The sequence below is a fragment of the Panthera uncia genome (genome assembly GCF_023721935.1).
Source record: "Panthera uncia isolate 11264 chromosome B2 unlocalized genomic scaffold, Puncia_PCG_1.0 HiC_scaffold_24, whole genome shotgun sequence".
Taxonomy (NCBI): domain Eukaryota; kingdom Metazoa; phylum Chordata; class Mammalia; order Carnivora; family Felidae; genus Panthera; species Panthera uncia.
The window spans coordinates 86,024,675-86,036,158 of record NW_026057580.1 but is presented as its reverse complement, the minus strand read 5'-3'; the positions used below and the strand labels follow the sequence as shown (position 1 = coordinate 86,036,158).

Sequence of the window (11,484 nt, the reverse complement as noted above, 5' to 3'; positions counted from 1 at the left end):
CCAATTTGACAATAAATTTCATATATTAAAAAAAAAAAAAAAGAAGAGTGAGAAAGAGTCATTAAGCTCCAATATTTCATCCTGGGTCCATCTTAGTGTCTGTTTTTTGAATTAAGGACTACATGTGTTTATTGAATTGGTTAATTACCAACAATAAATTAAAAAAAAAAAAAAAGAAACTGTTGAACTGATTTTCACTGCAGATTTCACTGAAACTCAACGGTGGAACCAGGATCCAGAGAGACAGAAACTACTGCTCCTAGAAGACGGTAGATGCAGGCAGGAGTGCCGCGACAGACATCTCTGAGATAAGCACAGGAAGAGTTTGAATGTTAAGAGTGTGAATGCATGGAAACAACTGAGATTTGTTTAGAATTGGACTTTTTTGTTTTTAGCTGACTCAAACTGCACTCCTATTTGGTTGGGAACCTTTGATTGGTCATCATGACTTGCTAATAAATGAGCTGAGAAAGTTTAAAAAAAAAAAAAAGAAAAGAAAAGCAGAAGCACTGAGAGGTTTTCAGTGAAATGTCCACAATCGCGCAGCTAGCAGGTAGCAGGGCAGGGATTCAAACCCTGGCCGTTGGTAGGGTTTGTATATAGGGCTACATTAAACACACCAGAACATGCTGAAGACAGCAGAGATGGAACTTTTAAATTAATCACAAATTACCACCTTCTAAAAATCAGACATGGAAATCAAAGCATCACTTATGGAAGAGGACACGGCAGTGCTCGCTTCGGCAGCACATATACTAAAATTGGAAGAGGACACGGCAGGCAAACAGTCATTAGGTGCCATTCTCAAATCTTACATAATAATCTAAAGCAAAAATACACATGAAATGCAAAGTCCCCAGGGACAATCATTAAACTCACAGTCAGGCTAACACTTTCTCATAAAAAATAATAATTCTGTGTAAATTATAAATACAATCTATACTATGACAGTCATTATGATTTCATTACTTAGTTAAGCCATCATTATGTCCTTTTAGCAAAGATGTAAGACAAATTACTTTCTCCAATACGACCTAAAATATTTGTTCAAATGATTTTCTTTTCATTTTGTGGTATTAGATTAAGACCATATTAATTCCATTTGGATTTCAATACACATTCTAAGATCAGCTTTAAGCATATGAAGCAAATGACATCAACAATCCCAATAGAAATATATGACAAGAACCAAATTCAGTATTACCCAAAGTTTATATATAATATGTATTGTACAGATATGTGAGAGAAGCTGTAAATACAGATCACAGATGAATCCATATCATTATAAATTACATACAACAGCTGACCCCTGAACAATGCAGGGGTTAAGGACACTTACCCCTGGATAGCCAAAAATCTGTGTATAACTTTTTTTTTTAATTTGTGTATAACTTTTGATTCCCCCTGCCCCACAATTTAACCGCTAATAGCCTATTGTTGACTAGAAGCCTTATCAATAACCTAACCAGTTGATTAACACATAGTTTGTATATTATATGTATCTAATACTATATTCTTACAGTAAAGTAATCTAGAGAAAAGAAAATGTTATTAACAAAATCATAAAGAAGAGAAAATACATTTACAGGACTGTACCGTATTTACTAAGAAAAAATCTGTGTATACATGGACCCACATAGTTCAAACCCGTGTTGTTCAAGGTCAACTGTCTACCCTGAACAGTAAACTTTTATAGCCTGTGATAACACAACAAATCAACTAAATGAAGTTTATCTTTAATATAAAAGTGACTGCTATATTCCACTAGATTCTGATGAGTATTCATAGTAATATGCATCCCTAATACAAGATGATTATGGCTACTACCTCTGGCTTCATGTGATGTCCTCATTTCACTTTCTGTTCTCTCTTCAAAGTCTTCTTTGACATCATCAGGATGCTGGTCTCTGAAAAAAAAAATAGGTGTTCAGCACTGCATCTCACCAATTGTCTTTCTTAATTTAAAAACAAACATTACCACTACTGTGAGAAAGGATTTTTAGTTCGACTAAGATGTAACTCCTACTAATAACATCTATAAATATCCATTTTCTTCATTACCAATTTTCATTTACTGTTCTGAAAAGAGATTTTTAAAGCTAAGAACGGTATTAAGGTGAACTATGTTACATGTTAGCAAACGTAGCTACTGAATAATTCAACTTCAAATTGGGGCATGTTTTCATGAAGAGTTTCACTGGTTACTGTACAGTAAAACTACAATTTAAGGAAAGAAAATATTTTGAATCCCCTACCATTTAATCAAGTAGCATACATACTACCTTAGCTCTGGGATTTGGGATTGAGACTGAGACTGGCCCAGGAGAATCAAACTCAATTCTGGGAAGCTTTTCCTGGCTTAATCAGGTCAAATGTGTAGGCTGTATTGATTCCGACTCTTTCTGACCAGGAATGACCTGATGCTAATCTAAACATGCCAACAATAATGTAAAATGGAATGGAATCATTACAATCTTAATTCAGAGCTTTATCCTTAAGTCAGGGAGAAAAATGGCGTTAAAGGGAACTAAGCACAGACTAACTAACTCTATTTTCTTTAAAGCTAAATTTGAAGTATTTGAAATTGTTCAACCTAATCTATTCCATTCTCAGAGTTCAAAATATATCCCACTCTCCAATTTCCTGGAACTATCTAGGCTATGATACCTGGTTTACATACTTTATAATACTCTATATTTATGTCGTATTGTTTCTTATGTGTTGTTACCTTTATAAATATATCCTGAGTTTCTTAAAGACCCTGATCATACTTCTACTGTTAAGTTTTAATTAAGAAAAAGGCAAATACACATGAAACCAAATGTCCCAACAAAATATAAAGAAGTTGTATTGTCTTAATTAAAAAGGCACTAATTTAATTCTCTAGCTGAACGGTGATAACACAATGATGCTAACACACTGTAAGTCTGCAATAAATACATGTTCCCTACTTCTTAGAAAGATCATTTCCAGTGACACATGTAAAATTTCATTGAGATCTGAACTCCCTGGCTAAGTTCATACTAAAAACAACTTATCACAAATGCTAAAGAATACTGCTTATTTGAGAATGGGGAAGAATTACTGTTATTACAAAATAAAAACAAATCTTTTTCCAAGAGTAATAGAATTAAAAGACATAGAGGCTCTTATTCCATAAAAGTTGGGAGAGGAGGTATACCACTGATGATTGCAGATAGGACATTAACTGAAATGATAATAGAAAAGTTTGCTTTCTCTGTAAAGACTGTGCTAAAGTTATACTTGGTAATTAGAACATGCCAAAGTCAGCTTACTATGCTTAAATTAGCTTATGTGATCTTCTAAACTGGTTTTATGCTAAATTAGAAATAATATTATTTGAGTCCATAAATCTATCCCACTAGCTATCTATTGTGACCACTGAAAAAAGTTGTTTGTGGATAACTATATTAATATTTATTAGGAAGAAAATCATACAGTGCAGTGGTATAGTTTAAAATCGGCAGTTTTCAAAGTAATAAAAAAAATCCCAATTACATTATTGTAGATTTCCTAAAAGTTTTAATGAATGGTTTGTGAAAAGGAAAAAAAGAAAAAAAAAAAAGACAAACTTCTTTGTCTTTAGCCTTTGAGGTCAAAGGTTAACATTAAGTCTCAGAATTTTCTGAATATTTCAGCTTTCATGATCAGAATTGTCCACTAATGACAGTTTTACATTTTTGTGGTTTCAATAAAGCACAGTTTTCCTTAAAGTAAATTTTATTAAAATAAAGTTATAAGACTTAAGTATGAAGAAAGTTCTGTTGTATTCTTATGCCCAAATACAATGCCAATGATTTATCTTATGAAATGTAAGAAAAGGACCATTTTCTAGAAGAGAACAGAGAGAGAAAAAGAAAATAAGACCTTTGACCCAAAATATTTCTTCATGCCTGGATCTGCCATAATCCATCCCAACAGAAGCAAAATGGAAGCTATCTATTTTCTTACAACATTTATGTTGCTTCATTATAGAAGGACGTTTACTTTCCATTTTCCCTACTTTAACTCATAATATTTCATTGAATTGAACCTATATAAACTTGGGAATATATAAACATGAATATTTATCTTTACCAAACACAGTTCAAATAAAGGACTGTAGAAGAAACGTTTATTGGATGTTTTTATTTCTACTTAATATGTTGATTCTGCTAATTCCTTAAAATTAAAAATGACTAAAAGTCCCTTGGGGGTTCTACATGATATTTCATGTAGCTAGAAAGTTGGAGGGGTGGGGCAGTGGGGTCATCTGAGCAGTCTACTAGAACAAGCATTATAAAATAAATGGATGAATAGAACCACTGAAGTAAACAGAACCCTAATTAAGCACATCCAGAAATGAAGAAGTTAATAATAAGAAAAATTTTAAGAACATACTATGTACCAAAGGCTGGCTGAGCTCTTTCTATGTCCAATATTTCATAACAATCACTGTAAGAAGGTTCTGTTAACATTATAACCACTGAAACTTAAAGAAGTCAATGCCAAATCTGTAGAGCAAGTATCATACCAGGTCTTACTGACACTAAAATCCACAATTAAATTCAATTACCTTGAAGTAGAGTCAAGGTTTCTACCCTTGCATTTTTCCAGAATACAGTACATCAGTCTCCTATTGACAATGTCAGGCATGAAGAATCTTATTCATTCTTATTTGTTTTGTATTTTATTTAAAATAAAAAATTGGTTTCTCAATTGGGCAACCAGTATCTCTCTCTCCTACAAGGTTAGGATTTTCATTGCTAATTCTGACTGACTAGGTGCTGTGATGGAGCTCTTTCTCTGTGCAAAAATGAAATCCTTGATCTAGGATTCAGTTTCCTAAGCACAAAGTTATGCTAGCTGTACAGGTCTTCCAATTATGGACAAAGTACTTCCACAGTAGAACATCCACGCTCTGTGATAACACCATAATACTCTCTGGAATGTGGTACAAGATATGCTTCTTGACAGATTTTCTTCAAAAAAAAGACGACAAAAAATATTTTTATGCTGTATTTTAATACCACTGTTTTGCTCTACATAAAAACTCCTCTATTTTCTCCTCTTGATCAACACTTTCTATTGCCAACAGTTTTATTCAGGAAGGAGGTACAAGCTGATTGGGCATGGGGGTAGTGAATCGTAACACAGAGAAAGCGTGGGTACATGTATGGTCTTTGGAAGTGAACAGGCTTGGCTGCAATTTTAGCTGTGCTACTTAATTCTAAACGATCTCTAGCAAGTTCCTGAACTTCCCTACTTCTCAGCTGCACCAACTGTAAAATGAGGAAAATCCATCCTTGTCCTCATAGGCATTTTAAGGACTCAATAAATGGACAGAAAGTGCTGCACACACAGCAGCTTCCACTATTGACCAATTACTTCTATTTGGTGATAAAATTATCTACTGTCACTTGTTTCCAGGTCTGCTATTTAGGCCTGTAGTAATCCAGTAATCCAGTAACAGACTGTAATCCAGGTCTGTTACTGTTATTTACTGTTAGTTGTGTAATCTGCAACCAAGAGAGGTTCTATGTTTTGTAGAATGGGTGTGTAATAATAGCACCTACCCCACGTGAGGTGCTAGGAAGAGTAAGTGAGCTAACGTAGGTTCAAAACACCTAGAAAAGTACCTGGAATACAGCAATTTCTCTTGAGATTTTAGAACTGTGGAGAACCAATATATTTCAACATTTCTTTAGCTTGAACTGAAATACAATCATAGGTAAAACCCTACTCAAGAACACTCTTTAGGCTTTTAATTAAGACAGTGGAATCCACTCAAGTGAAAAAATGTGTTCTTTATGAGTCAGCATCCTCTTTTTCTCTGTAATTAACGTGCCATGCTTTAGCTGTCTTACTATCTTACTCTAAATATGCTTTGTAGTAATATTAGCAAAACAAACATCAGAAGGGTAAATACACAGTAAGAGGATGGCATGTGAATGCAAATAGCTGTATTTCAAGTTTGTTTATTTTTCATTTAAAAACAATCCCTAGCCAATTATGCCTGTCAGTCCCCAGTAAGTTAAAAAAAAAACAATATTGAAAAAAATGTGAACCGATGATTTTGCTTCAATTCAGGGATTTCAGCTATCTCTCTAAATCCAGCACGAGTCTGGTTTGGCTCCTAGCCTGAAATAACCCCGCCTTCTCTCTCCACAGAGTTTATTTTAGTCACACAGGGGTTTTGTTAGAGCTGAAAAGTACCTGTACTCCCCAGTAAGAGAGGAGGCACAAGGAAAGTAGCAAGAGCTATAAAAAATGTAGGGATTTCTGTTTTGGATGTGAAAAGGAGGTCTCTTTGCATGCCCCCAGCATTCGTCTGCTTTTTTTAAATTTCTGGACCGAGGTCACTCACAGGTAAAAAAATCAGAGAAAGAGAATCTTAGGGTTTATACTTTAGAGGACTCCTAAGAGTACTTGAATGGTCTCCAAATGCCTCCTACAATTGAAGAAGCATGTGTGCGTGCACAGCTTCAGGACAAAGAGGTTATCATCTTCAACTCAGAAAAGGTGGCAAATAAAACCAGCGGGATTAAAACTTTTATGTCTATGGTTAAGATTTGAATAAAGAGTCTTTATTTTACTTTAGGTTTCTTTATTTGGGGGGGGGGTGTAGGGGCAGAGAAAGAGGGAGACAGAATCCCAAGCAGGCTCCACACTGTCATCACAAATGGTAAGATCATGACCTGAGCCAGAGATATGACCTGAGCCGAAATCAAGAGCTGGACACTTAACTGACTGAGCTGAGCCACCCAAGTGCCCCAAATAGTCTTTAAAATTAAGTTCCTTTTGGGATGCCTGGGTGGCTCAGTCAGTTAAGCATCCAACTTTGGCTCAGGTCATGATCTCGTGGTTTGTGAGTTCTAGCCCCACATGGGGCTCTGTGCTGATAGCTCAGAGCCTAGAGCCTGCTTCAGATTCTGTGTCTCCCGCTCTCTCTGCCCCTCCCCTGCTCACACTCTGTGTCTCTCTCTCTCTCAAAAATAAATAAACATTCATTTAAAATAAATAAATAAATAAAGTTCTTTTTGAGATTATACATTAGCAGTGGGTTTTTTTTTTAATTTAAACTTATTTATTTACTTTTATTTAAATCCAAGTTAGTTAATATACAGTGTAATCATGATTTCAGGAATAGAATTTAGTGATTCATCGCTTAAACATAACACCCAGTGCTCATCCCAACAAGTTCCCTCCTTACTGCTCATCCTTCCACCCAATACCCTGCTAGAAACCCTCAGTTTCTTCTCTGTATTTAAGATACCCTTATAGTTTGTCTCCCTCTCTGTTTTTATTTTTGCTTCCCTTCCCCTATGTTCATCTGTTTTGTTTCTTAAACTCCACATATGAGTGAAATCATATATTTGTCTTTCTCTGACTTATTTCTCTTAGCATAATACGCTCTAGCTCCATCCACGTAGTTGCAAATGGCAAGACTTCATTCCTTTTGAGATGATACATTAGCAGTTGTTTTAACAGTGTTTTCATAAACATGGCCTAAGAGAGGTAAACATGGTCTACTATTTATCTAATGACTAAAAATAAAACATTTTGATTCATAATCCTATTAAATTATTATTTAGCATAAGGAACATATGTTGGTGAAGAAAAGTAACAGAACGAGTCAATACAGTGGATGTTACCAAAATGCCAAGGAAAAATCCTCCGGAAAACAATTCAGCAATCATCAATCAATCAATCAATCAATCAGTCCTCTTACGAAATGAAAAGCCCTAACCAGTAAGGTGAGCATTATGGAATAAAGACCCTGTATTATAGGAAGAGCAAGCCTACCTTACTTTCATGTTGCCATAGAAAAGAGAACAGATGCTTTTCCACTATATGTAAAAGAGTTTCCGGAGTCAGGAATCAATGCCATTCGAGGAGATAAAATGAGACCCTGTTACACTACTGTTCCAGCAACTTCGCAGGTATACAACAATGACACAGTCATACACCTTACACTTTGAATGGCTGCCCTGGCGTCGCAGTGGTTGGCACTAACAACTGTGAGTGTTTTAACCCAAAATGAGCTTCTCTCTGGTGTGCACTCACAACTGCACAGATTTGACTCACATGTCCAAGAGCTGGAATACTTTTAAACTTCCACAGCTCCTGCTCCACATCTGGTAAAGCCCACTGACTGAAAGGGGAAACAAGGCTTTCCGTAGCCAGGTAATGGTAAGTCACCAAAAGGACTCTCTCCAGTTGCTGATGCCAAAACCTCGGGCTCAGAAAGTCTCAGCAAAACAAAGTTCTTAAAGATTCCTAATTGGCATTTGTCATCTTTTAGAACTTTTGGCTCCAAATTGATGCTATTCTCCTTGATCTTGCAGTTCTGCAAAGTAAAGAGATTTTTATATGCTTATTGTCTCACGTTTATGTCAGCTTGTTTTCCCGTCTGTATAACGAAGCGCTCCTCAGTGACAGACTAGCTCTTGGCGTGACTCGTAAACCTGATTCAGCCTCGAAACAGAAATCAGATTAACAGTTGCAACTCCTGCAACTGCTCAATGTAATTCTGAGTAGAAACGCTGGTCCTACAATTTGAGAACCCATTTTAATGGCCTATAATGAACTGAACAGACTGAAATTTTTCATGGGATTTAGGTTAGCGATAGGCATTTGCCTTGCAAGGTAACACAAGCATTTGGCAGATATTTAAAGCATGCTTTATTATGTTTCTGGGGTTATGTCTAAGCAGGCTTAAACAACACGGGAGCTTGAAACATTCCATGATTTTTAATAGAGATAGCACCTAATTTAGAAAGGCAATTACAAGCAGCTGCAGAACAGATTTCATGAGAATAAGCCATGTGGGATAGATGCCGATGTTCCCCAATTGGCAACATGCTGAATTATTACTCCAGAGAAAGGTGTTTATATTCAGTAATAATTCTCAAAACCTAGTATATCGATCACTTGCACCCATCTCCTGGGTGTGCGTGTTAAAAATGAACTGGGACGCACCTTACGTTTCCTGAATTCGTATCTCTAGAGGTGATCATTCGCAAGCTGCATTTTAACAAACATCTGATGATTCTGATGCAAAACGAAGTTTGAAACCCATAGGTTTTACGAAGATCCAGAGAGATGTACACATACTTTTACCGAGCGGTAGACCTGCAGGTTACGGTTACCAGTCCTCAGGCAAGGTCCGCCATGGACTGGGAGGCCCCTGCCTCACCATCTGGCTGCCAGGAGTGCTGTGAGGGCAGAGCTGAGCTGCTGCCCGCCCCCCAGCCCCCGCAGCAAGGAAAACCTCTTCCCACTGAAAACACGAGGCACAACACACTCCTCACACTTCTGATGAACCAACATACAACTGAAAAGGACTGCAGACTCTCCACGCTGGGAATGCACTCATAACCCAACCATCCATTTGACCAACTGCTACAGGAAAACGGGCCTAAATATTCAGCGTGCCTATAAAAGGACTCAAGGCGATGCCATCTTAACGTGGGGCAGAGCTTCCCAGCTCGGATACCGTGAATCCCTGAGAACAAGCGCTCTGAGTTCTACAAGTTCCCTGTAGCCCTCCCAGAAGCCAAGGCCACCCTCTGGTCATCCAGAGGCAGCCCCGTTCACTCCCTTGGTGCGCCACATAAAAGCGTCGTCACTTCTGTGGTATTTTCTACGTGAGGTAGGAGTTAAAACGACAACAGTGTTGGAAGCACTGCCTCATTCGTAAAAGAGTGCCAGTATGTATCTGGGGGACTCATCTCATCATTTAATAATCAGCCCACAGAAATCTGGTGCGGGAATCCAACAAAGTTGAGAATGCAGGTGTTTTACCAGAACAAAAAACATTACACAGCTGTTGCCTTTTAGGTCATACAACTGATAGGTCTCCTTTGAAGGCTGGTGGATGATTCAAGGTCACCCTGCGTCCTTACTGTGTGCCAGGTGGCATGCTTGGTGCTGAGGATATCTCAGGACCAGAGAAGACGTGGACTCTGCCCTTGTGGAGCTTACTGTCAAGCAAAGCACGCAGACTCAGAAGTATCGACACAAACTGTCTACAGCATCGGGATGTGTGCTGTGAAGGTATGTGATGAGGAACGTGAACTACTCTAGAAGAGCAGACAAAGCTTCCCTGAGGAAATGACAGTGAACCTGAAGCCTGCAAAACGAGAGACCAGCTAGGAGATGGCAGGCACGGAGACTCTAGGCAGAGAGAAAGGATGTCTGAGAACCAAGGTGGTTGAAGCATTAAGTTTAAAAAGGAGCCTGGCAGAGAGAAGGCTGGAGAGCTGGGCACGGGCCAGACAACACAGGACCTTGCAGGCCACGTTCAGAATTAGGGTCTCAGTTTCAGGAGTAATGGGAAGTCACTGAAAGTGTCAAGCAGGGAGACAGACTTCCAAAGAATTGTTTTAAATGTAGACTCTTAGGCTCTAGCCCGGAAGATTCTTCATGGGCTGACCTGGGCTCCCAAATCTGAATTCTGAGGAGGCCTCTGGGAATCTGATGCAAAGTCTAGGAGCTACTGCTGTGGAACGAGTCATCTATGGGCCCAGCCTGAGCAGACAGCCTGTGAAACAGCCCTTAAAATAACAGTTACGGGGCACCTGGGTGGCTCAGGGGGTTGAGCGTCCAACTTTGGCTCAGGTCATGATCCTGCAGTTCATGAGTTCGAGCCCCACATCGGGTTCACTGCTGTCAGCCTGTCAGCCAAGAGCCTGCTGCAGATCCTCTCTCCCACCCCCACTGGCACTCACCCCTAAATAAATAAATAAATAAATAAATAAATAAATAAATAAATAAAAAATAAAGGTTATTGCACGAAAGGAACACATGTTCCTCACAGTGTTAATTTATCTGGCCTTGTTATGTCAGCTTCCAGATCAAAAGCAATGCCAGCAGAGCACTCATTCTGGTGACCCTCTGGCATCCGAAACGGGTGAAAGGAATGGCGGAGCAGATGCTGTCAGGACAGTCGTGCTGGGGGAATCACCGTGTGCTCCCTCCCCCGGCAGCCTCACTCTGCGGCTGGAGGTAAACAGGGCTTAAATAGCTCAGCTCCTCCATCCCTATGCTGGGAAGACTCGATGTGTGCTTTACATGGACGCCCAGAGTGTTCGCAGCAGGCCCGCGTTCCTGCTGTCTCCAAGCCGTCATCGGTGAGACGACAAGGCTTTCACCGGCCGTCTTCCTTTCTCCATCTCACTTCCTCACTCCCCTCCTGATGTCTGCCTCATTTCCCAAATAAACCACATGCAACCGAATCTTTGTCTCAGGGTCATCTTCTAGGCATGCAAACGGTCTCCCGCTGGGCCAAAGTGCATTTAAAAGAAAAAATACAGTGCAGTCTGGCTACCAAATTTAGTGAATTATTACAAAGGATGCAAAGAAAATGTGTTAAAACCTGAATAAAAAGTTCCATCCATGTGAGCGACGAATATGGGAAAAGAAGAGAGAACATAATCTGGTATTAAGAGAATCGTCTTGAATGCCGTATTCAAAGTTTAA

At 38.7% G+C, this 11,484-nt stretch overlaps 1 protein-coding gene across 7 annotated transcripts in view; it reads right to left on the bottom strand.

Moving 5' to 3' along the window:
- Nucleotides 1-11,484, bottom strand: part of L3MBTL3 (L3MBTL histone methyl-lysine binding protein 3) — a 128,711-nt gene that overhangs the window by 21,088 nt on the left and 96,139 nt on the right. For all 7 annotated transcript variants that reach the window (XM_049654334.1, XM_049654336.1, XM_049654338.1 and 4 more), the window contains one exon: nt 1,828-1,907. In XM_049654334.1, the coding sequence (XP_049510291.1) occupies nt 1,828-1,907 (80 nt within the window). The remainder of the gene's footprint in view (nt 1-1,827; nt 1,908-11,484) is intronic.